Source organism: Aotus nancymaae, unplaced genomic scaffold (assembly GCF_030222135.1).
Source record: "Aotus nancymaae isolate 86718 unplaced genomic scaffold, 86718_ANA_hifiasm-v0.15.2.pri h1tg000036l, whole genome shotgun sequence".
Taxonomy (NCBI): domain Eukaryota; kingdom Metazoa; phylum Chordata; class Mammalia; order Primates; family Aotidae; genus Aotus; species Aotus nancymaae.
Genome location: NW_026988450.1, coordinates 47,505,200 through 47,532,469, shown reverse-complemented (window position 1 = coordinate 47,532,469; position 27,270 = coordinate 47,505,200). Strand labels below are relative to the sequence as shown.

General features: G+C 36.4%; 1 protein-coding gene across 2 annotated transcripts in view; it reads left to right on the top strand.

The window, feature by feature from the left end:
- STK3 (serine/threonine kinase 3) overlaps positions 1-27,270 on the top strand; it is a 351,314-nt gene that overhangs the window by 264,997 nt on the left and 59,047 nt on the right. Inside the window, exon 10 of one of the 2 annotated variants that reach the window (XM_012455810.3) lies at positions 9,847-10,022. In XM_012455810.3, coding sequence (XP_012311233.1) covers positions 9,847-10,022 — 176 coding nt within the window. Of the gene's footprint in view, positions 1-7,072; positions 7,183-9,846; positions 10,023-27,270 lie in introns of those variants that run through there. The other variant, XM_064384446.1, reaches the window with a different exon arrangement.

The window sequence follows — 27,270 nt, the reverse complement described above, 5'->3', positions numbered from 1 at the left end:
CATTTAGGCTGGAGTACAGTGGTGTGATCATAGCTCATAGTTTATTGCAGCTTCAAACACCTGGCCTCAAGCAGTCCTCCTGCCTCAGCCTCCCAAAGTGCTGGGATTAGAGGAGTGAGCCACCATACCTGTACTAAACCCTTATTTTTATGTGTCATTAGCCAGAATTGTATTATATGGCCACTTTTTCCCACAAGAGAGATACTTTCTTACCCCTAATAAGGAAGCTAGGGATTATAGATATTAGGGAGGCAAATTTTTCACTTTGAGACACTATGACATTAGTGGTGGCTCATATGACTTGAGTTAGAAGCTCCTGACTGGGATGTTGTCAGGAGCACGCACAAGACTTTTGGGGTTGGAAGAGCAGATTCCCGCAATGAAATTTCCTTTCTTTATTTAATCAACACCAAGGAGTAGTCTACTTCTCCCCTTTCTGTTGCCACCGCTTCTCTCTAATCAAACTGTTGCTTCTCTGACTCATTGCAGAAAAGAACAGTCTTTCTTTCAGCCTTTTTCTTATTCTCCTCATCTCTAAAGGAAATGCCTGCTCAGCCCATCTTTTTGTTGTGAAGGTTTTTATAGAAGATTAAAATTTCCCCCACTTTATTCTTTGTAGTGAAAAAAAGTACCTTCTGAGATTTTATTTTTCTCCTTCTCCTTCACAGTGTATGCTGCTACTCTTAATATGTAGGTCATATTAGAATAGACATTCTATAAATGTTAGTTTCTGGTAGGAAAAGGTTAGTTTTTAATTTACTCCAATAATGCTTTGGGTGAATTTTCTCAGCTACAGAGGTCTGAAGTAAGAGTCAGTGATATACCAAGAGAACCCTGACTGTTTATTACAGCACCAGGGAGTTTGTAAAGATTCTGGGAGGAAGAGTTCCTTACCTCCTAGTTAAGGAGAAAACAAAGAAAACCATAACTAGAGCCTCAGCAGTGAAGCCAGTGCTGGATGAGAAACAGATAATGAAAGCAGTGTGGTCCTGACTTGGTGTGGAGAGAGGAAGATGATTTGGGGAGGAACATAGGTCTCAGAGTGCTGTTGTCTTCAGTGGATTAGTAATGCTATAATACGTGCTTTTCGTAGTTTCTGTTGTTTTTGTTTTGTTCTTACCAAAGCACCTACAAATACTAAATTTAGTTTTTAAAGAATGCTATTTAGAAATATGCTTCAGTGAAACCTTTCTATTAATTATCAGATGCAGTTGATAATGGTGGTTTTTTTTACTTTTCTAGCAGTTAGTTTCTAAAGGAACCATTTTTCCTCTCCTGCCTGATTCTGACTTTCCTTGACAAACATTGATAACCCTTATTATACTAAATGTTAAAGTTTTCAGATGTATTTGTGTGTGACACATTTGAAACTTCTTGATGAAAACAGAACAATTAAATATATAATTAAATACAATTCTTAAATATATAATTGTATTACAGAATTAATCTTCCCTTTAAAAAGAAAAAGAAACAAAAAGAATATTGAGCAAAGGATTTCTTTGAGAGACTATCCCCCTTCTCCCAGCTTTATGGTTTGATTTACTCAATTAGTTTATAAAAAATATATGTAAGTTGAGCTATACTTGCAATTTTTTTAAACTTATAAAATGGGACAGAAATGGAGAATTACAAGTTAAATTCCTAGACTCTATTTTGGTATAAGGGGTTACCATGGGAACCAAATTTCAATTCTGAATACAGAGAAATATGTCTCGTAATGATGAAGCCTAGAGACAAATCAAAGGTACTAAAAATCTGCTGAAAATGTTGATGGAATGTATGTGTCCTATCCAAATGTCAGTAATGTAACCCATCAAATTAACCAATTTCTATTTTTGTTGTAGATTTCAGGGAACAGAGTTGAAATTGAACACTATAAGCACCAAATCTTATTTTTTTTTAGCATAATTGATCATTGAAATATTATACCTTCTCTTCTATATATTTTGTTCATTTTTAACATACCTGTAAAGTCTGTTATGACAGGAAATCTAAAGGCAGCCTTGGCCATGATCTTGATGAACTGTCCCTAAGGAGTTTCTTTTTCATGAGCTTCAAATGTGGGATATGAGAGTCTTCTAAGTTCTAAAAGTTTACCACAAATATTGATGTTTTATACTATCTGAAATTTGATAGAATGTCTTAATATCTTTTCAGTGGGTACCATTTGGGTCCCAGATGTCTTGTCACATTTATTTTCTAGCTATCTAAAGCTGGAACAGCTGTAATTAGAGCATTGGTCCTTAAATAAACAGTTGTGTTGAGTCTTTTTCTATTTTTCCACTAATACATGCATATTCTGAAAATCAGATTCTTTCTGACTCTTGGGATAGATCATTCTGTTATTACTTTTGCACCAACCTAATAATAATTGTAGTAGTCACAATACTTTCTCAAATACGTTATCAGCAGTGCACCAATGCCAGTAATGAAATATATATAGCTTCTACTAATTTAAAAGTAATGATGAAAAACCATGTAACATAGCTCCTCCTGTTGTTATTTATAGATGTTGAACATCTGTGTAGACAGTCAAAAACACATATTGATAGATTTGTTTGTGAAATTATTTAGGTAAAGAATTTGGAATTCTGCATTAGGGAACCTATAATTTAATGAAAAGTAAAGATAGAAACACATTTAAAAGACATAACTCAGCCAGGTGTGGTCAAAGTGGGAGGCCAAAGTGGGAGGGCCAAGTGAGAGGATCACTTGAGTCCAGGAATTCAGAACCATCCTAGGTAGCATAGTAAGACCTCATCTCTACAAGAAGTAAACAAAAATGAATGGAGTGTGGTGGTGCATGCCTATAGTCCTAGCTACTTGGGAGGCTGAGGTGGGAGGCTGGCTTGAGCCTGGGAGGTCAAGTCTTCAGTGGGCTCAGATCATGCCAGTGCACTCCAGCCTGGGCGACAGAGGGAGAGACCCTGTCGATCAATCAGATCAGTTAGTCCATCCACACATCCATCCATCCATCCATCCATCCATCCATCCATCCATCTGTACATACTTACATACTCATTGGGTAAAAATAAAAATTACTTTTACCAATAATTACATTATTCACATTTACATTATATCATAATCATTTATTTAATCAGAGATTAGGCTCAACCATCAAAACACCCATTAGAAAATGAAAAAGGCCTCTGGATAGAAATTAAAAACTAAGATTACTTGCAAATAAAGATCTGCACCTAGAGAAAAACTTAGTTATTTTTAAAAGAATAAATAACACAAAACCACATAATTAGCAGGATTGCTAAGAGATACTTCTATACTCATGTTCATAGGAGCATTATTCAACAAAAGTGGAAAAAACCCAAGTGTTCATTGACAGACGAGTGGATAAGCAAAATGTAGTATATACACAGAATTGAATGTTATATTTCCTTGAAAAGGAAGGACATTCTGACACATGCCACAACATGAATGAACCTTAAGGTCATTATCTTAAGTGAAATAAGCCAGTCATAAAAAATAAACACTTCAATGGATTCCACTTACATAATGTATCTAGAGTAGTAAGACTCATAACAACAGAAAGTAAAATGGTGTTTGCTAGAAGTGGGGGAAATGGCAAGTTGTTTAAAGGGTATAAGATTTTCCATTTTGCAAGATGAAAGTTCTGGAGATTGGTCATACAGTACTTCATGCTACTGAACTGCACATTTTAAAATGGTTAACATGATAATTTAAAAAATTTTGTTGCCGGGTGCGGTGGCTCACGCCTGTAATCCCAGCACTTTGGGAGGCCGAGGTGGGCAAATCACGAGGTCAAGAGATCGAAACCATCCTGGCCATGGTGAAACCCCATCTCTACTAAATATGCAAAATTAGTCGGGCATGGTGGTATGCGCCTGTGGTCCCAGCTGCTTGGGAGGCTGAGGCGGAAGAATCACTTGAACCCAGAAGGCGGAGGTTGCAGTGAGCCGAGATTGCACAACTACACTCCAGCCTGGGCGACAGAGCAAGACTCCGTCTCAAAAAAAAAAAATTTTGTTGTAGTAAAATACATATAACTTAAAATTCATGTTAATTAACCATTTTTAAACATAAGCATACTTCATCATTGTTATTTGCTTTTTTGTGCTTCACAAACATTGTGTTTTTTACAGATTGAAGATTTGTAGTAACTTGTATCAAGCAAGTCTATTGGAGCTATTTTTCCAACGTTATGTGCTCACTTTGTGTTTATGTGCCCCAGTTCGGTACTTTTCACAATATTTCAAACCTTTTCATCATTCTTATATCTGTTACAGTGATCTATAATCAGTGGTCTTTGGGGTTACTATTGTAATTGTTTTGGGGCACCACAAACTACGCCCATATAAGATGGCCAATTTAATTGATAAATGTAGTATGTGTTCTGACTGCCCTACCAGCAGTCACCCTGTCTCTCTCCCTCTCCTCAGGCCTCCCTGTTCTCTGAGACACCACAATATTGAAATTAGGCCCATTGATAACCCTACAATGGCCTCTAAGTGCTAAAGTGAAAGGAAGAGTCACACATCTTTCACTTTAAATCAATAGCTAGAAATGATTAAACTTAGTGAGGAAGGCATATTGAAAGCTGAAACTGGGTGAAAGCTAGGCCTCTTGCACTGAACAGCCAAGTTGTGAATGCAAAGAAAAAGTTTTTAAAGGAAATTAAAAGTTATGCTCGAGTGAACACACAAATGATAAAAAAGTGAAACAGCCTTTCCCTTTCTGCTGTGGAGAAAGTTGGTGTGGTGTGGATAGAAGATTAAATCAGCCACAGTATTTCCTTAAGCCAAAGTCTAATCCAGAGCATGACTCTAACTCTCTTCAATTCTGTAAAGGCTGAAAGAGGTGAGGAAACTGCAGAAGAAAAGTTTGAAGCTAGCATAGGTTGGTTCATGATGTTTAAGGAAAGCAGCTCTCTCCATACCATAAAAGTACAAGGTGAAGCAGCAAGTTCTGATGGAGAAGCTGCAACAAGTTATCCAGAAGATGTAGCTAAGATAATTGATGACAGTGGCTACACTAAACAACAGAATTTCAATACAGAAGAAACAGTCTTCTATTGGAAGATGTCATTTAAGGCTTTCCTAGCTACAGAGGAGAAGTCAATGCTTGGCTTCAGAGTTTTAAAGGACAGGCTGGTGGTGGTGACTAAGTTGAAGCCAGTGCTCATTTACCATTTTGAAAATCCTGAGGCCCTTAAAATTATTCTAATTCTACTCCGCCTGTGCTCTATAAATGGAATAATGAAGCCTGGACACATTTGTTTACACCATGGTTTGCTGAATATTTTAAGTCCACTGTTGAGACCTGCTGCTGAGAAAAAAAGATTCTCCTTAGACTGTTATTGTGCATTGACAGTGCACCTGGTCACCCAAGGGCTCTGATGGAAATGTACAAGGAAATTAATGTTGTTTTCATGCCTGCTAACACAGCCTCCATTTTGTGTAGCCCATAGATCCAGGAGTATTTTAGACTTTCAAGTCTTATTATTAAGAAATACATTTTATAAGGCAATATCTGCCATAAATAGTGATTGCTCTGTTGGATCTGGGCCAAGTAAATTGAAAACCTTCTGGAAAGGATTCACCATTCTTAATGTTATTAATAACTTTGGTGATTCATAGGAGGAGGTAAAAAAAAAAAAAATCAGCATTAACAGGAGTTTGGAAGAAGTCCATTCCAACCCTCATGGATGACTTTGAGGGGTTAAAGACTTCAGTGGAAGCAGTAACTGCCAAGTATGGTGGAAATAGTAAAAGAATTAGACTTGAAGTGCAGCCAGAAGATGTGACTGAATTGCTGCAATCTCATGAGTAAACTTGAACAGAAGGAGTTGCTTCTTATGGATGAGCAAAGAAAATGGTTTCTTGAGATGGAATCTATTCCTTTTGAAAATGCTGTGAACATTGTTGAAATAGAATTTTCCATAAACTTAGTTGATAAAGCAGTGGCAGAGTTTGAGAGGATTGACTCCAATTTTGAAAGACACTGCTGCAGGTAAAATGTTACGAAACAGCATCACATGCTACAGAGCAATCTTTGATGAAAGGAAGAGTTAACTGATACAGCAAACTTCACCATGGTGTTGAGAAATCATGACAGCCACCCCAACCTGGACTTCTAAGCAGCACATGTGCCTCTGCACACTCACTATTCTCCAGCATTTTCCTGCTGACACTCCAGTCAAATCTTTGCTCTTTATCTGTTGCCTCGGTCCTTTTTTGTTGAGGGTGTACCACTTCCAGGCTTCTCTAGTCAGCCATATTTCTGATGTCAGTCCTTAAAATAACTTTTAGAAAACCAAATACTGCATGTTCTCACTATAAGTGGGAGCTAAATGATGAGAACACAAGGACATACAAAGGGGAACACACACTTGGGCCTTTCAGAGAGTGGAGGGTGGGAGGAGGGAGAGGATCAGGAAAAACAACAAATGGGTACTAGGCTTAATACCTGGGTGATAAAATAATCTGTACAACAGATCCCCACGACACAAGTTTACATATGTAACAAACCTGCACATGTACCCCTGAACTTAAAAGTTAAAAAATTTTTTTAAGACAATTGACATTGTGAAAGAAAAAAAGAAAAAAAAAAACCATAACTTTTATGTGTACTGGGAAACCAAAATATTTATGTGACTTACATTATTGTGATATTCCTGTTATTGCAGTGGTCTGGAACCAAACCTGCAATAACTCTGAAATATACCTGTATCCAGTTTAGTGGTATTAATCTTAAGCACTTCCAAAGTGTCGTGCAGCCATCACCATCATCAATTTCCATAACTCTTTTCATCTTGTAAAACTCAATCGCTGTACCCATTAAACAGTGACTCCCCATTTTCCACTCCCCTTAGTCTCTAGCAACCACCATTCTGTTTCTGTGTCTATGATTTTGACTTCTGTAAGTGCCTGAAATAAGTGGAATCATACAGTATTTTGTTCTTTTGTTACTAGGTTATTTCATATAGCATAATGTCCTCAAGGTTCATCCATGTTGTAGCATATGTCAGAATTTCCTTCCTCACATTTTGCTTATCCATTCATCTGCTAATGGAACTTGGTTTGCTTCCATATTTTAGCTATTATGAATGATGCTGCAATAGACATGGGTGTACAGATATCTCTTCAAGACCCTGCTTTCAATTCGGGTATATATCCAGAAGTAAGATGGTAAATTTTATCTTATAAAAAACTTTTTTAAAATACATAATCAAGGTGAAGTCAATAAAACCTTTGTTTTGATATAGAAAACCATTTTATCTTAAGGCAATGAGACAGATTTTTTTGAAATGAATGAGTAATACCATTACCACTGTCTCGTATCCTTACCTAAGCGATCTCACCTAGGCTTCCAGTCTGTCAGATAATACACATAGAGATCCAAAAGTAGGAAGAAGGAAAGAGATAGGATGCTTACCTGACAGTTCTGTCTCCCTCACCCCACTCTTTCGGTTTTTGAAGTTTGTTTAAGAATTCCAGACTCTCTGGTTTGCCATATAAAGTAGGCAAGCAAAGTTAGATATGGAAGTTAGGTTTACCTCATGTTTCCAAGGACTAAAACTAAGTCTTAGAATGCATTCTTTTGACCAAAATGACCTTACAGCTCATCTCAAGTAACAGTGTTACTTAGTTGTCATAGTAGTAACTGTAGTTTTAAACTGCAACCTCCATTTATTACAAATTTAATCTAGATTGGCCAGATGACTGTTATGAATATTATATCTCTTTTTAGAGGAAGAGCGAGACTAGAATGTCTCCATGGGAAAGTAAACAAGTTGGTGATGAGTCTGAAACATATATCCTATGAAAGGAACTGGGGACATTTCATATTAAAAACAGCCAAGACAGGAGCCATTATCTCTGTCTTCAGATATTTGAGGGACAATAATATGAAAGAAGAATTTATTTAGAACATGAGTATACAATTACAGAAGGAAAGATTTCAATTTCACATTTAAAAAATACTTTTTGTAACTTACAGTTGCTCAGCAGGCTCCCTTGTGGGGAGGTGTACTCCCCCAAAAAAATTTTTTAAGAAAGTAGCTTGCTGACTGACGAACAAGGAGAAACCCTTTCTCTACTAAATATACAAAATTAGCCGGGCGTGGTGGTGCATGCCTGTGATCCAAGCTACTCGGGAGGCTGAGGCAGGAGAATCGCTTGAACCCGGAAGGTGGAGGTTGCAGTGAGCCAAGATCATGCCATTGCACTCCAGCCTGAGCAACCAAGAGCAAAACTCCATCTCAAGAGAAAGAAAAAAAAGTAGCTTACTTTCTATCTAGAGAATTATATGGGAAATCCCTTCTTGGTGGTCTCCGGGACATTTATTTGGAGCTCTAGGGCTTTAAGGAATCTAATTTGAAAACCACTGATCAAGACCATAACAGCCAGATTAAAAATGTAGTTATTCCAAATATTTATTCCTCACTTTAGTCATTCAGTATAAAAAACGAGGAGCCATTGAAAGATTCTGAGCAGAATGACATGTTTTGGTTTACATTTAGAAAGGTCACTATGTTGACAATATGGAAATTAAAATCAAAACCATGGTAGTAGAAGCAAGGAGACTAGTTTGGAGGCTGCTACAATGGCCTAAGCAAGAAATGATTAGAAGCTAAACTAAGACAGTTGCAATGATAAACAGAGAAAAGGGGTTATAGTTAAACAACTGTATTGAGAAGTAGAATGAAAAAGAACTAATAATCAGTTTGCTGTGGTGGGAAGGGAAGAGTCCGAGTTAATTCTCAACTTCATTACTTTGGGGATTGAGTAAATAAGGTTGACTTTAGTGGAGATAAAGTATGTCGGGGGAGCTATAGGTTTGAAGAGAAAGACCTTGAATTTAGTTTTACAACTGGTAAATTAATTAGCAACTCACCTCAGATTAAGCTGTGTAATAGCAGCAAAGTTAGATATGGAAGTTAGGAGCAAGGAATGGGCTGGAGAAGTAGTGCTGGGAGACATAAGTGTGTCAGGCGAAGCTGAGGAAGTATAGGGGCAGAGGGAATCAGAAGGACTATGAGGAAGCAGTCGGATAGATGTAAGAGGAAACTAGGTAAGTCCTTATCATTTATTTTTTAATCTTTAAAATTTTATATATATATATGATATACATTTCATATATATATTTAAAAATTTATATATATAGTTTAAATTTGGACAGGGTCTTGCTCTGTTGCTCAGGCTGGAGTTCAGTGGCACAATCATGGCTCACTGCAGCCTTGACCTCCTAGGCTCAAGTGATCCTCCCACAGCCTCTGAAGTATCTGGAACTACAGATATGTGCCACCACACCTGGCTAATTTTTAGTATTTTTATAGAGAGAGTCTCACTGTGTTACTCAGGCTGGTCTTGAACTCCTGGGCTCAAGCACCCCTTCCACTTTAGCCTCGTAAAGTTCTGAGGTTATAGGCTCTGAGCCACCATGCCTAGCCAAGTCCTCATAATTTCTTACAGCTGAAAATGTACAACAACAATAACAACACAGGCTTAAACGTAAAGAAGAAAACCCACCAAAAACACTTGGGTTTTTAAAATTAACTTTGAGAAATTTGAAATACAGCTGAAATGATTTTTAATAAAATTATGATAACGATTCTACTAATATTCTGAAATGTTTCTACAATCAGAACATTCCAGACCTTTGCCTAATCATCTGCTTAATTTTTATTTGGTCTGGATATTTTTTAATTCTTATTTTATTTCACTTTGTTCTTTATGAAATTCATTATGTTGGCCTTGAATGTGACCGGTGCAAATTTCTTATATGGCTTTATAAAAAAATCATACTTCAGTGAAAATAATTCCTTAAATGTAAGAACTTATACCTTCCTATGTTCTTTGTTTACCTAAGGAAATGCAACCTCACCACAGGTACAAAGACCATCTTTCATGGACTACTTTGATAAGCAAGACTTCAAGAATAAGAGTCACGAAAACTGTAATCAGAATATGCATGAACCCTTCCCAATGTCCAAAAATGTTTTTCCTGATAACTGGAAAGTTCCTCAAGATGGAGACTTTGACTTTGTAAGTACATTTTAATTCTTCCATTTATGTTTTCTCCTTCTGTATTTTATCATCAAATTGAGAAGCATAGTTCATATGTGTATGAACCATGTGTATGTGTATACAATTATAGGCCATATATTAATATTCATTATACAGCCATATACATGGATAGAGGAATTGTGAAATTGTAGCTTGCTTATAGAAATGTACTTGCAAAGAAACACTTTTTTATAGTTAAATAAATCATAGCTCAAATTTCAACAAATATTCAGGACTCTTTAAAACTAAAATGACAACTTTTCAAAAGATGTTTTCATTAATGCAAGTTTGAGATACTTCTGACAGTAAACCAAAATTATCAAAATTAATGATGCTAAGGTATTTATGACATATAGTTTGAGAATTTGCTTCAATTTTGAAAGTATGTGAGTTAGTTTCTATTTGAGTAATTGTTAATTCCACTTGGTTTGTCAGAAATAATAGTCCTATTCTATACCTAGGTAGCATATAAACCTCAGCATAAAACTGCCTTATCAGTTACTTTGTTACATTTTCTCTTTATTTCTTCTACCCTGGTTCTTCTTACTTGTTTTAAGGAATGCATAAAATACAGATAAACTATTTTAAAGTAGCTATTTCCAGAACTTGAGGGAGTAAATTCTCAAAATGAGTTCTTAAATGGAGTGAAAATTGTATGGAGTTATTTTTTACTTTAGCATGTTTTAAATAATAATGTTACTTTTGCATATTTTTCTGGAAGATTTTTTTCCTCAAACAAAATAACTTCATAATCTTTTATAGTTTTATTTATTGATAAATATATGTATAAGTAAATATAATTTTAGATATATGTAAATATATACTTTTTTAATTTAGGAATTTTTAAGTAATAATAAGCCATTTTGCTCGGACAACATGACTCTAAATGCTTTGAGATGATAAATATTTAAAGTACTTTTTTCTTCAGTATTATGATTGAGTTTTTAAATAATCAGATTATTATCTATCCCCAATAAATTTAGTACTAATTGCCAGCAAATATTAGCAGCGTGATTCACAGGTTAGCCTGCAAACATCATTGTAATGTTTACTTAAAATTTTTTCAATATTGTAGTAATCAATTAGAAAAATAAAATTAATTTCTCTTTAGTTCTAATAAGATTTCATTTTAAGCTATCTACTTTTCAAAAAATTATAAATTATTTAGAATGCTGACATTTAAGCTCTAAATTATTCATGAATGTAATGAATAATGTAGAATATAGCCTCAAAGAGTTCTGTCTTGTCAGTTGGAATAAATCTTTTTTTTTTTTGGCATAAATTTAAGGGTACAAATGCAATATAAATTTAAGGGTACAAGTGCAGTTTTTAAAATGTACATGGATATATTGGATCATGGTGAAGTCTGGGCTTTTAGTGTAACCATTACCCAAATAATGTGCATTGTACCCATTAGGTAATTTCTCATCCCTGACTCCCTTCTTCCATTCTCACTCTTCCAAGTTTCTATTGTCTATTATTCCACACTCTGCATCCATGTGTACACATTATTTAGCTCCTACTTATCAATGAGAACATTCAGTGTTTGACTTTGCTGTTTCTGAGTTGTTTCACTTAAGATAATGGCCTCCAGTTCCATCCATGTTATGGCTGAATAGTATGGAATACGTCTTAATGGGCTCTGAGAAGCTGTTTGAAATGAGCTACAAAGTAATGAATAAATTATCATGGTTATGAAATGGCAAAGAAAATGATTTAATTTTGCTTCAGTTCATCTTTCTACACCCCATAACTTAATGGATTAAAATAACAATTTTGTGGGTTGATAGTTTGTCTAGGTTCATCTAAGCGGTTCTTCTGCTGGGCTCATCTGGGGATTCTTAAGTGACTGCAGTCATCTGCTAGCTTGACTGGGGCTAAACAGTTTCTCTAAAATTACAACAAATGTGTTGGCAATTGTGCTGACATTGGCTAGGTCATATGATATCATCAGGCAAGCCTGGGGTTTTTATATGGCAGTAGTAGCCTTTCAAGAGGAAGAGAACAAGGTTGTAAGGCCTCTTGATGTCACCTTAGAATCTGCACAGTGTCCATTGACAATAGCATCAAAAAGAATGATATACTTAGGAATACTCAGGATACTTTACCTACTTTTAAACAAGTAGTAACAGACTTCTACACTGAAAACTGCAAAAATGTGGGTGAAAGAAATTAGACATCAATACATGAAAAGACATTTCATATTCATAGAGTATAAGATTTTTTTTTTTTTTTTTTTTTTTTTTGAGGCAGAGTTTCGCTCGTTACCCAGGCTGGAGTGCAATGGCGCAATCTCGGCTCACCGCAACCTCCGCCTCCTGGGTTCAGGCAATTCTCCTGCCTCAGCCTCCTGAGTAGCTGGGATTACAGGCACGCGCCACCATGCCCAGCTAATTTTTTGTATTAGTAGAGACGGGGTTTCACCATGTTGACCAGGACGGTCTCGATCTCTTGACCTCGTGATCCACCCGCCTCGGCCTCCCAAAGTGCTGGGATTACAGGCTTGAGCCACCGCGCCCGGCCGAGTATAAGATTTTTTTATTGTACATTAGGTTCTGGGGTACATGTGCCGATCATGCAGGATTGTTGCATAGGTACATAGATGGCAAGGTCATTTGCTGCCTTCATCCCCCCATAACCTATATCTGGTATTTCTCCCCACGTTATCCCTCTCCACCCCGCCCCAAACTGACCGCAGTGTGTGATGCTCCCCACCCTGTGTCCACATGTTCTAATTGTTCAACACTCGCCTATGAGTGAGAACATGCAGTGTTTGGTTTTCTGTTCTTGTGTCAGTTTGCTGAGAATGATGGTTTACAGATTCATCCATATCCCTACGAAGGACACAAACTCATTGTTTTTTATGGCTGTGTAGTTTTCCATGCTGTATATGTGCCACATTTTCTTTATCCAGTCTATCGATGATGGACATTTGGGTCGGTTCAAAGTCTTTGTTATTGTAAACAGTGCTGCAGTGAAGATACATGTGCATGTGTCTTTATAATAGAACAATTTATAATTCTTTGGGTATATACTCAGTAATGGGATTGCTGTGTCAAATGGTATTTCTGTTTCTAGGTCCTTGAGGAATTGCCACACTGTCTTCCACAACGGTTGAACTAATTTACACTCCCACCAACAGTGTAAAAGCTTTCCTATTTCTCCACATCCTCTCCAGCATCTGTTGTCTCCAGATTTTTTAATGATCACCATTCTAACTGGCGTGAGATGGTATCTCAATGTGGTTTTGATTTGCGAGCATTTTTTCATATGTTAGTTGGCCTAATAGATGTCTTCTTTTGTAAAGTGTCTGTTCATATCCTTTGCCCACTTCTGAATCGGTTTGTTTTTTTCTTGCAAATCTGTTTTAGTTATTTGTAGATTATGGATATTAGCCCTTTGTCAGATGGGTAGATTGCAAAAATTTTTTCCCATTCTGTTGGTTGCCAGTTCACTCTAATATTGTTTCTTTTGCTGTACAGAAGCTCTGGAGTTTAATTAGATCCCATTTGTCTATTTTGGCTTTTGTTGTCATTGCTTTTGGTGTTTTAGCCATGAAGTCCTTGCCTATGCCTATGTCCTGAATGGTTTTGCCTAGGTTTTCTTCTAGGGTTTTTATGGTGTTAGGCCTTATGTTTAGATCTTTAATCCATCTGGAGTTAATTTTAGTGTAAGGTGTCAGGATGGGGTCCAGTTTCTGCTTTCTGCACATGGCTAGCCAGTTTTCCCAACACCATTTATTAAACAGGAAATCCTTTCCCCATTGCTTGTTTTTGTCAGGTTTGTCAAAGATCAGATGACTGTAGATGTTGATTCTTCCCAACCATGAGCATGGAATATTTTTCCATCTGTTTGTGTCTTCTCTTATTTCATGGAGCAGTGGTTTGTAGTTCTCCTTGAAGAGGTCCTTTACATCCTTTGTTAGTTGTATTCCTAGGTATTTTATTCTCTTTGTAGTAATTGTAAATGGCAGTTCGTTCTTGATTTGGCTCTCTTTAAGTCTGTTATTGGTGTATAGAAATGCTTATGATTTCTGCACATCGATTTTGTATCCTGAGACTTTGCTGAAGTTGCTTATCAGTTTCAGGAGATTTTGGGCTGAGACAATGGGGTCTTCTAAATATACAATCATATTATCTGCAAATAGAGACAATTTGACTTCCTCTTTTCCTAATTGAATACCCTTATTTTCTTTTTCTTGCCTGATTGCTCTGGCTAGAACTTCCAATACTATGTTGAATAGGAGTGGTGAGAGAGGGCATCCTTGTCTAGTGCCAGATTTTAGAGGGAATGCTTCCAGTTTTTGCCCAGTCAGTATGATATTGGCTGAGGGTTTGTCATAAATAGCTTTTATTATTTTGTGATACATTCCATCGATACCTAGTTTATTGAGGGTTTTTAGCATAAAGGACTGTTGAATTTTGTCGAAGGCCTTTTCTGAGATAATCATGTGGTTTTTGTCTTTGGTACTGTTTATGTGATGGATTACTTTTATAGACTTGCTTATGTTGAACCAGCCTTGCATCCCCGGGATGAAGCCTACTTGATCATGATGAATAAGCTTTTTACTTTGCTGTTGCATTTGGTTTGCCATATTTTATTGATTTTTGCATCTATGTTCATCATAGATATTGGCCTGAAGTTTTCTTTTTTATTTGCATTTCTGCCTGGTTTTGGTATTAGGATGATGTTGGTCTCATAAAATAAGTTGGGGAGGATTCCCTCTTTTTGTATTGTTTGGAATAGTTTCAGAAGGAAAAACCAGCTCCTCTTTGTATGTCTGGTAGAATTTGGCTGTAAACCCGTCTGGACCTGGGCTTTTTTTAGTTGGTAGACTATTAATTGCTGCCTCACCTTCAGCCCTTGTTATTGGTCTATTCTGGGTTTCAACTTCTTCCTGGTGTAGTCTTGGGAGAGTGCAAGTGTCCAGGAATTTATCCATTTCTTCCAGATTTACTGGTTTGTGTGGATAGAGTTGTTTGTAGTAATCTCTCATGGTAGTTTTTATTTCTGTGGAATCGGTGGTGATATCCCCTTTATCATTTTTATTGCATCTATTTGCTTCTTCTCTCTTTTCTTTTTTATTAGTCTGGCTAGCAGTCTATCTATTTTGTTGATCTTTTCAAAAAACCAGCTCCTGGATTTGTTGATTTTTTGAACGGTTTTTTAAGTCTCTATCTCTTTCGGTTCTGCTCTGATCTTAGTTATTTCTTGTCTTCTGCTAGCTTTTGAGTTTTTTGATCTTACTCTTCTAACTCTTTCAATTTTGATGATAGGGTGTTGATTTTAGACCTTTCCTTGCTCCTCATGTGGGCATTTATTGCTATGAATTTTCCTCTAGATACTGCTTTAAATGTGTACCAGAGATTCTGGTATGTTGTGTCTTCGTTCTTGTTGGTTTCAAAGAACATCTTTATTTCTGCCTTCATTTCATTGTTTATCCAGTCAACATTCAGGAGAAAGTTGTTCATTGTCCATGAAGTTGTGTGGTTTTGAGTTAGTTTCTTAGTCCTGAGTTCTAATTTGATTGCACTGTGGTCTGAGAGACTGTTTGTTATGATTTCCGTTCTTTTGCATTTGCTGAGGAGTGATTTACTTCCAATTATGTGGTCAGTTTTAGAGTAGGTGTGATGTGGTGCTGAGAAGAATGTATATGCTATGGATTTGGGGTTGAGAGTTCTGTAAATGTCTGTTAAGTTTGCTTGGTCCAGATCTGCTTTCAAGTCCTGGATTTCCTTGTTGATTTTCTGTCTCATTGATCTGTCTAATATTGACAGTGGAGTGTTAAAATCTCCCACTATTATTGTGTGGGAGTCTAAGTCTCTTTGTAGGTCATTAAGCACTTGCTTTATGCATCTGGGTGCTCCTGTATTGGGTGCATATATATTTAGAATAGTTAGCTCTTCTTGTTGTATTGATCCTTTTACCATTATGTTAAGCCCTTCTTTGTCTCTTTTGATTTTTGTTGGTTTAAAGTCTGTTTCATCAGAGACTAGGATTGCCACCCCTGCTTTTTTTTTCTCTCCATTTGCTTGGTAAATCTTCTTCCATCCCTTTATTTTTATCTGTGTGTGTCTTTGCACGTGAGATGGGTTTTCCGAATACAGCACACCGATGGTTCTTGGCTTTTTATCCAATTTGCCAGTCTGTGTCTTTTGATTGGGACATTTAGTCCATTTATATTTAATGTTAATATTGTTATGTGTGAATTTGATCCTGCCATTTTGTTACAGGTTGGTTGTTTTGCCCTTTGGTTGGCCTAATTTCTTCATTGAGTCATTGGTCTTTACCATTTGGTTCTTTTTTGCAGTGGCTGGTACTGGTTTTTCCTTTGTGTTTAGTGCTTCCTTCAGGAGCTCTTATAGGGCAGATCTGGTAGTGATGAAATCTCTCAGCAATTGCTTGTACATAAAAGATTTTATTTCTCCATCATTTATGAACCTTAGTTTGGCTGGTTATGAAATTCTGGGTTGAAAGTTCTTTAAGGGTGTTGAATATTGGCCCCCACTCTCTTCTGGCTTGTAGAGTTTCTGCCGAGAGATCCGCTGTGATTCTGATCAGCTTCCCATTGTGGGTGACCCAACCTTTCTCTCTAGCAGCCCTTAGCATTTTTTCCTTCATTTCAACCCTGGTGAATCTGATGATTACGTGCCTTGGGGTTGCTCTTCTAGAGGAGTGTTGTTGTGGTGTTCTCTGTATTTCCTGTATTTGAACATTGGCCTGCCTTGCTAGGTTGGGGAAGTTCTCCTGGACAATATCCTGAAGGGTATTTTCCAGCTTGGATTCATTCTCCCCATCATCTTCTGGTACGCTGATCAAATGTGGATTAGGTCTTTTCACATAATCCCATATTTCTTGAAGGCTTTGTTGATTTCTTTTCACCCTTTGTTCTCTTTTCTTGCCTTATCATTTTAATGCATTGAGTTGATCTTCAATCTCTGATATCCTTTCTTCTGCTCGATCTATTTGGCTATTGAAATTTGTGTATGCTTCACGAAGTTCTTATGCTGCGTTTTTCAGCTCCATCAAGTCATTTATGTTCTTCTCTAAGCTGATTATTCTAGTTAGCATTTTGTCTAACCTATTTTCAAGGTTTTTAGTTTCTTTGCATTGGGGTAGAAGATGTTCCTTTAACTTGGAGAAGTTTGTTATTACCCACCTTCTAAAGCCTGCTTCTGTCAATTTGTCAAATTCGTTCTCTGTCCAGCTTTGTTCCCTTGCTGGTGAGGAGTTGTGATCTCATGTTAGAGGAGAAGCGTTCTGGTTTTTGATGGATTCATTCTTCTTGTGCTGGTTTCTTCCCATCTTGCTGGACTTATATAGCTTTGATCTCAGGTATCTGCTTGGGGAGGCAGCCATTCCTTTGTCTGCCTGCAGAGGTGCTGCTGAGCTGCCACGGATTTAGGAGAGCTGCTGCATCTTTCATTTACTCAGGAAAATTAGGCCAGCTTCTGCAATGGCAGCTGCCCTTCCCCCCCACTGAGCTAAGTTGTTCCTGGTCGCTCTCTAACTGATGTTATGAGTGCGAAAGTCTGGAGTGAGAGTTTTTTAGCCTGCTGGGCTTTGTGTGGGGCGGGGCAGGGGGGACACATCCTGCCGTATGGCCTGTTTCCCTACTTTCAGTTCCCCTTCTTTCTGGGGGTTGAGTAGCTCCAGCCAGTCGGCTTTCTGGCTTTTGAGTCAGTCAGTGCTTCTGCCAAGATCTAGGCTAACAGCCCCGGTGCTGGCTGAAGTTGCTGTTCTGCCCTGTTCAGGCAGTTCGCTGAGGCTTTTCAGCCCAGCGAAGATCTCCTGTTCTGTGAGTTGAAGAGGGCTTGGGTAGAGCACTGTATCCGAAACAAAGTCCCAGCGGGGAAAACCCCTGGTCCTCCGGTCGGTTGCAGGCAGTTCCTGGGTAGGGCAGTGTCCCACCTTGCCTCAACTTGCCTTATTTGGTTTATACCTACTGTCCAGCCAGACCCACAAAATGAACCTGGTACCTCGTTTGGAATTGTGGAGACCACTCGGCTTCTGCGTCTCTCTCGCTGGGAGCTGCTTTCTGGAGCTGCCTCTTATTCGGCCATCTTGGGATCCCCCCAGATTATAAGATTTAATTGTTAGGATGTTAATATAGCCTGAAGTAATCTACAGATTCATTGTTATGTCTGTCAAAACTTCAATGATATTTTTCTGCAAAAGCAGAAAATACTCATCCTAAAATTCATATGGATTCTAAGGGACCCTAATTAGTCAAAACAATCTTGAAAAAGAAAATAAAAATTGAAGATCTCATGTTTCCTGCTTTCAAAACTTACTACCAAGCTACTATAATATAAACAGTGTGGTACTGTCAGAAGGACAGACATGTAGACCAATGGAATAGAGAGCTCAGGAGTAAACTTTATATATCTGTGGTCAAATGATTTTCAACAATGGTGCCAAGACAATTCAATGGGGGTAAAGAACAGACATTTCAACAAATCATGCTAGGAAAACGAGATATCCACATGCAAAAGAATGAAGTTGGAATCTTATCTTACACCATATACAAAAATTAACTCAAAATGAGCCAAAGATCTTACAGTAAGAACTAAAACTAAAAAATTGTTAGGAAATAAGTATGAGAAAAACTTCATGACGTTGGATTTAGCAGTGAGTTCTAGGCTATGACATTAAAAACAAGTAACAAAAAAATAGATTAATTGGGCTCCATCAAAATTGAAAACTTGTATACATCACAAGACACTATCAGTGGAGTGGAGGGCAACCAATGGAATGACAGAAAACATCTGTAAATTATATATCTGATAAGACATTAATATTCAGAATGTATAATGAACTTCTCCAACTCAACAGCAACAAAAAACCCAAAACAGTCCATTTCAGAAATAGGCAAAGGGGCCAGGTACGGTGGCCCACGCCTGTAATCCCAGCACTTTGGGAGGCCAAGGCAGGTGGATCACCTGAGGTCAGGAGTTCAAGACCAGCCTGACCAACATGGTAAAACCCTGTCTCTACTAAAAAGACAAAATTAGCTGGGGCGTGGTGGTGCATGCCTGTAATCCCAGCTACTTGGGAGGCTGAGGCAGGAGAATCACTTGAACCCGGGAGAGAGAGATTGTTGTGAACCATGATTGCACAATTGCACTTCAGCCTGGGTGAGAGAGAGAAACTCTGTGAAAGAAAGAAAGAAGGAAGGAAGGAGGGAAGGAAGGAAGGAAAGAAGGAAGGAAGGAAGGAGAGGAGAAAGAAAGAGAAAAAAGAAGGAAACAAAGAAGAAAGCAGCAAAGGACTTAAATAGATATGTCTCCAAAGAAGATAAACATGGCTAATAAGCACATGAAAAGATTCAATACTTATCACTAATCAGTAGAGAAATGCCTATCAAAATCATAAGATACTACACACTCATTCAAATGACTATTGTCAAAAAACAAACACAGAAAATGACAAGTGTTGCTGAATATGTAGAGAAATTGGAACCTTTCCTTGTGTACCTGCTGGTGAGAGTATGATACAGTCACTATGGAAAGCAGTATGGTGGTTCCTCAAAAAAATTAACATAGGATTATCATATAATCCAGCAATTCTGCCTCTGGGTATATACCAAAGAAGTAAAAGCAGGGCCTCAAAGAGATAATAGTACACCCATGTTCATGGCACCATTATTCACAATGACAAAAAGATAGAAGCAACCCAAGTGTCCACTGATGGATTAATGGATAAACAAAATACTGTAATATGTAAAATGGAATATTATTCAGCCTTAGGAAAGAAATTGTGCAATATGCTACAACACGGATGAGCATCGAAGACATTATACTAAGTAAAATAAGCCAGGTCACAAAAGGACAAATGCTATATGATTCTACTTATATGAATTACCTATAATAGTCAAATTTATGGAGGTGGAAAGTAAAATGTTGGTTCTCATGGGTGGGAAATACGGAGTTACTGTTTGATGGGTACAAAGTTTTTCCACTTTGCAAGGTGAAAAATGTTCCAGAAATGGATGGTAATGATGCTTGTATGAGAGTGTGAATGTACATAATGCCACTTAACTAAACACTTGAAAATGGTTAATTTTGTATTAGGCTTTTTTTTTCCATAAAAACATAAATGCATAAGAGAAGACGGGAAAGAATTTGCACAGTGTCACTATTGTCATAGTCTGTTGTCAAAATATGTCAGAAGTCTAGTCCTAATTCAAGGGTTATGGAAACAAATGTCACCTCATGATGGAAGGAGCAGCGAAGTCACATGGCAAAGGGTGCTATCAGATGGAAGGAATTATTACAATACACTTTACAAATAATCTAGTAGAAAGGATGGTAATTAAAGTTCAACAGAAATTGAATATTGAGTTTAGGAAATTAGAGTTCATTAATGATTTTGATAACGACCATTGCAGTACTCTACTTTTAAATTTTTCACATACACACAATTTTTGACATGTAGCCTTCTATTCTCTGTCTTAGACTCATTCTAGTTTTATGAATCTATTTTTCCAGTGGCTAACATCTGAAAGTAAACTTTTGGAAACATTTTTAGCCCCTCATAGATTTTGTAGTCATTTCATATGGAAATTCCAAAATTTGTTAGAAAACATTAAGAGCTAATTAAACAAATATTCTACTTTCTGCTTTGGATTGTGCTAGGCACTTTGGGTAAAAATAAATTATACTGGTTTATTAAGAAGACAAGGTATGAATTAATGAAATGGTAAATTGTAATCCAGAACAATAATTCAGACATTGACATGTAATTTTGAATAAGAGGGAGATTTGGTGAAGGCTGGAGTTGTATATGAAATTATAATGTGGAAGAGGACTTTGTCTAAGCATTGATAGATGGATAGCAGAAAGAGAGAAGGCAGACACTACAAGGAATGATGTGTAATAAAAAGCTTAGAGGTAGGAAAGCATAATGTATATTGAGTGGCAATGAGGTAGAGACCTTCAAGTCTATGGTAGTCATTTGGAAAAATACGGGAGATAAAATGGAAAAGGAGATCCAGGTCAGAGGGTGGAAGCTGTGTAAGGTTACAGAGTCTGAATGTTTATTTAATAGACAAGCCACTGAAGGTTTTAAGTTGGTGAATGACATGATGAAAAGTGTTTTAAGAATATTAATATTGAAGATAACTTGTAGGATTGATAGGAAAAGACTCAGGGTAGGGGAAATCAGTTATGTGGCACAGGCTTAAAATAATACAGAAATAAAATTGAAAAGAAACAAAAATAAGAATGAGGAGGAAAGATTAATTAACAGAAATAGCCAACATACTAGATTGAAGAGTACTATTTTGATTAAAGTGAGAAACAAAATGATAAATGGTGGTAATAACAAAAAAAAAATAAAGGAAAATGTTCTCATAGGAGGAAAGAGACATCAAGAGATTATATGACTGGATCCAATTTTTGCAGAGTTATTTATTTTTTTACTTATATAGGGCAGATAGCCTTAAGAAGGGAATTGTGGGAGAGATGGAATGACTAGAACAGTTCTTCCTTTTCCCACATTTATTACACCTGTCAACTGGAACTGCTCAACCCTCTCCTCACTTTGAGGAAAGTGGAAAATGTTTGCAATCGCCACTGAGGGGAATGGAAATGGAAATAAATAAGAGATGAATAAAGGAAGCATTGCCAAGAGATGAATAAAGAATTGTCAAGAGTGGTAGCGAGCGTGGCAAAAAAAACAAGGAAAAGTGTGTAAGAAGGGCTAAAAGAGAGTAGTTAAAAGAGGAAGCATAGGTGGAGCACAGCAGAAATGATTTGGTGGACTGCTTTGCTCACAAAATGGGGAAATGGACTAGAAGCAAAGATACTAGCTGTTAATGAGGGAAATCTGGTCTTACTCATTTTCTCATCTATTAGATACAGAATGTTAAAAAATGTGACTCATTAAAGTGTAATGTGTACTAAGGTTTATGTGTTTATCTCCCCTTTTTATGATGCATTTCGAGGCCACCTTCTAGAAGAGAACTATATTTTGTGTAATTTCTAAGTCTATTTTATAGAAGTTTCTTAAAATAAGCCAAAGTTGTTTTGACCATATTTTCAGGACAGAGAAGGCTTCATCCTTCTGCCTTGAGGAAAATGGATTTCAAGAAAAAAACAATGAAAGAGAACACTTTATTGTCTTTTGAGGTACTCAGAGCAGATTCCTAAAGGACAAAACTTACTCAGAAAGGCCCTTGCTAGACAGATGTGCAGGGTAGGAAGCATTTCTTATCTTAAAGGCCGTATGCAATAGAATTTGTGTACTTTCTTTTAAATCATTAGCGTTTGTCTTTTGGGTTTTCTCTGGATTGTTCAATGTTATGTTCCTGAATGTAAGGAGATGATAAAAGAATTTAAGATGTCATCAAATTGGGGATTATTATAGAAAGATAGGAGATAAAATATATTTGGACTAATTGAACCAATTATTTTTAACCCTACCAGAAAAAGAGTTCTGTTTAGGATGTGCCTATGAAGATTTCGAAAACAAATGTAAAAGGCAAATCTGTTTATTATAGCACTAGTCTAATGTTTCAGTTTTTGTTAGAATTATTTCCAAACAGCCTTAGCATCCAGATTGTTTAGTGTTAAATAGAGAGCATGTAGATAATGTTTTGCAGAAATTACAGTATCATATTTAAATAGATATATTTTGAGTAACATAAAGATTTTGGAGTAAGAACAAAAACTTTAAAAGCCATCTGTTAACCCACTACATTGGTTCCAAATTTAAAAAAAGAAAAATTGGATTGACAATAATTACTAGTATAAAAGAAATTAGATAGATCAACCATTTTTGGTTGTGACTCATACTGAATTGTAAGTTAACATTTCTTAATTACTCTGATTCTTAAGTATTTATTCAATTGGTGGTGTTCTTTTGAGCTAAGTGACACAAGAATCCTCCAGGGTCACACTGAATAAAAAATCTCAAAAATTGTGGCAGAGAAGGGAAGAAAACTAACCTTGTTCTCCAAGTATAAACTTACCTGGGACTTTCCTAGTTTTTCCACAGTCCTACCGTTGATGCCTGCGTTAGCAAGTGAGTATGGTTACAGGGAAACAAAACAAAAATCACTGTTGCAAAATGCAGAAAACAGGAAAGGGTTGGCAGAGAAAGTACCAACCCTGCTGCTGGAACTGCCCATGGACATTTTAGGACTCTTCACTTGTTCTGGAGAAATGTTTCTTTCTCAGGGTCTTTTCACCCTTCTCTATAGCCAGCAGTGGTGAAGGAGTAATAAGGAAACTGGAGTAGCCTATGAAAGCCACCAGCATCTACCTGTTTTTTGTTTGTTTGTTTGTTTTACCAGTATAACAGTATGTTATCATCTGCTTTGTCTGTTTAAATGCAGGTAATGTTTCTGCTTTTAAAAGAGATACTGGCTATAGTTTTATTTGTAGTGTACTCCTTAGTCAAAGAATTGCTTGTTCTCTTCAGTCCTTAGTTCTGTGGACTTAGTTCACTTCAGCTGAGTGAAGTATTTAAGCATATTGTCATCGATTAGCTTTGCATTAATTAAATGATTATTGTCAAGTATTTCCAGATGTTTGCAAGAGTATTAACAACATATGAAAAGATAACTATAGATATTTCAGATTTATTTCTTCTAGAGTAAAGAAGAAATAAACACACAAAATTCCAAATGTTCCAGTGGATAGCTTTGGATAAGAGTTTATGATTACAGGTGTACATGTGGCATGAACTCAAGTGTATGTGGCACATTGTGCTTTCACTACTCAGTCATTCCTTGTAGAGCCAACAGGAAATTAAAATTAATGAGAAGCCTGCACTTTGAAATACTTGCAGAATTCTTGACTATTTCAGTCCTTTGCCAGCTCACGAAATCTGTGCTGGCAGTCATATCCAACAGATGGTGTGGCATGTGCACAGTTGTGTCATGTGATTGTCTAGGTCCATGTAGAATTTTTATGAGGTTTTGACCATCAGTCTACTGAGGCATTTAAGATAGTCATAACCTTTGTTTTGAAAGGAAAGTGACCTGCTTCAAAGCTAAGTGTTTATGTACGAGTAGAAAATAGTTGATGTAGTCACTGGGCAACTAAACTAGATTTAATTGATTCTGTGGTAAAGGCCACAAAGATTTTAGTGTCTGAACTGCTGCACTGGTTTCTTTAAATTTTTTCTTTAGTAGAATTTAATCCACTTGGCTACCTGAGGTAGAATGAGTGTTTTACTTCGTTATTCCTAAATGTGCTGTTTAAGGCTTCCATAATTTCTGAAATTTTTATTTGGTGGTTGTATCTAGGCAAAGTCTATTGAAACATTAAGTTAATTCTGCTTATTTAGGTAATTAATACCTTACGTTAAAACTCATAGCATCATTTCCTTTACAAATTAAAGTGAGCAGGCCTGTACTTATTGGATTAATTAAGATAGAAAGCACAGGTGCAGTATGTGGTTTCTTGTCAACATGTTATAATTTATTAAGATGTTTAAAGCACATGGCCAAAGAAAAATGGCTTACAAAAAGAGTTCCAAGAAGCACACACTCTCCTCATAGTAGTTTGCTCTTTTTAAGATGTCATTTATTTAGAAGTTTATGTTGAAAAATGGACTACTCTATATTTTAAAACAAGATATTGTACTCCAAGCATATGTTATGGCTAATGTTGATGTCTAAGAAAGTTATTTTGACTGTGCGGGCTTTCTATTCATAACCTAATTTTGGATGTTTAGTCAGTAAGCACTGGGGACTGTTGGGGTGATTATATCAAAAGAGATGTTAATCAGTAGTAGAATTTAGGATCAAAGAGTGGACAATGTAATTTACGATCTTTTCATTTAAGACTGATACCCCAACAGTGTTTACCTCTTGAAATAAATAAAGCGTTAGATTTCAAATAAGTTGTTAAAATTGATTAAGGTAACTAGTAATGCATGTATCAGGTTGTCTTTTGATGATGTAATAGTTGTTTTGTACTTGAACTGTCATGAAATTTCTTTATCGAAAATCATTTTTGTAATTTTATACTTAATTCAGGTTTTCTGAGTATGCATAGTAGTTCACTATCAGAAATCTTTCCATAACTGACTTCCATCGTACTTCTTGTGTGTCTTTCACAGTTACAAGTATGTGTGTCATTGTTTTGGGGCCTCTTATATTTGTTGGCCTGCTTGAATTAATGCTGACACCTTTTCCTCATTCCTGCCATTAGGTTGGCAGCCTTTTCCATCTTAGCTTTCATTCATAAAAATAGAAAGCCTTCATTAGGTTGGATTCTTCCTGTTGGAAGACTTTTCAGTAAATAATAGCCTTTTTTTTTAAAATCCAGAATCTAGTTGTCTTGATTCAAAACCAAAATAGTCTTGTTTCATAATTTTGTTCATCAGTTGAAACACATTCCCAGAATTATAAACAGATCTTAAGGAGAGAAGTGAGTGAAAGGGGTATTTAAACTAATGTTAATTATCATAGCAGATAAAAGTATTTTGGAAAAAAGATAATTTACTGATTTATTTTGAAGACACATTTTCATGGTTCTTAACAAACCTTTTTCCTTCCTGAATTAAGCAATGGTGCATGTTGAAATTCGCTATGCGGTATACTGTTATTAATATTAAGGCATTTTATAGAAGGCTCAGTAACCTGGGTTAGAGTATCAAGTGTCAGTCCCACAGACCTTCAGTTTAGTTTTTAACTCTCTTAGTGTGAAAATGCAAATGAAACTACCTAATAGCCAAGGCTACAAATATATAAATATATAAAAAGCTAATTATCAGCCGTGTTCTTGTACTGACTAGTCCAGTGGAATGAGTAGTGAGTTCTGGATTATCTTTGCTAATGAAAGATCTAAGAGTCATTTTAATGCTTATATTCTTTGATGAAAAGAAATATGCTAATTCATTAGACCTTCATTGATTGTGCAGAATTCCCGAAATTGCCTTACTTTTGGTTTTGATCGTTTAATCTTTTTTGTTTTGAATGGACATTAAAAGACTTTCCCCTTAGCATATCTATATAAGGCACAATGGAAATAAAGTGCAGATAATTCCCCCTTGCATTGCAGAAGTCAGTAAATTACAACTCACGTCTGCAAATAAATTCTATTTTCCATCTTATTATAAAATTATAGGTATATTCTTCTAGAAAAAATATTATTTAAATAACAGTGAAGAAAATTATTAAGTTATATATAACCCTTGGCTGTCTAGTAGTCAACATTTAGTAGCAGCTTTTTGATATGCAGGAAATTCACCTTTTTTTGTTGTCATTTTTTAAAAGAATTTTCCAGCACTTAGTCAACCTGTGAGTGTCTTTCTATATTTTATATCAGTTACTCTTCACCTATAAGAATTTCCCCCTTGTCTATAGTCATTTATACTTTTTTCCCACTTCACTCCATATTTAAACTATTAGGCTTCTATTAATTTGGGCAACTATGCCACATTTTGCTGTGACTCATAATAGGAAGCTGTTTTAAGTTGGAAACTTCAGCATCTGAAATTGTTTTTTTTAAGTAGCCAGTCTTTATATTGAAAATGGTGTGTGATGTTTTATCTACATGTAATTGTATGGCTCAGAGGGTGTCCTATCCTTTTGCTTTGGCTAATAAGCTAATAAGTATTGGTAAAAACAACAACTAATAATACGAAGATCTTACTATGTGGTGAGTACTTTTTAAAGCACTTCCCTGACAATGTAGGAGATCCTTTACTGAAGGTACTATTATCCTCCTTCTTCTTCTTTTTTTAACAACTGAAGAAACTAAGGCACAGAGAGATTAAATTCAGTGGTCAAAATCTCATAGTTTGTAGGTGGTAGAGCAAAAATTTGAATTAGAGTACTATTTAACAATGATACTGTTACTAAGCCTTTAGTGAAGAGGATACCCTGAGCCAGAAGTAAAGCCCTCAGTCAAGTAGAAGAGGAGATGCATAAATCGTAGCACTGAACACGAACTCTGGGTAGGAGCAAAACTGAAGACCAGTTGACTAGAGTAGGAGTACAGACATGGGGCAGGCAGAGGTGCAGGGTGCAGACTGAGTTGGCTTAGCTAGCAACACAGAATGCTTTTCTGCACATTTAAGCAGCAATGTCTGCGGAACAGACTATATTGGATGTGATGCAGTAGTGACCTAGGTGGTAAAGGCTTTAACTGCCAAACTGAGGCTTCTAGGTTTAGCCCTAATCCTAGGAGTAATGCATAGCTAATAAGCAATTTTTATGAGGGGAAAACTCTTATCAAATTTGTTTTTCAGTGTCAAAGTGAAGCATAGA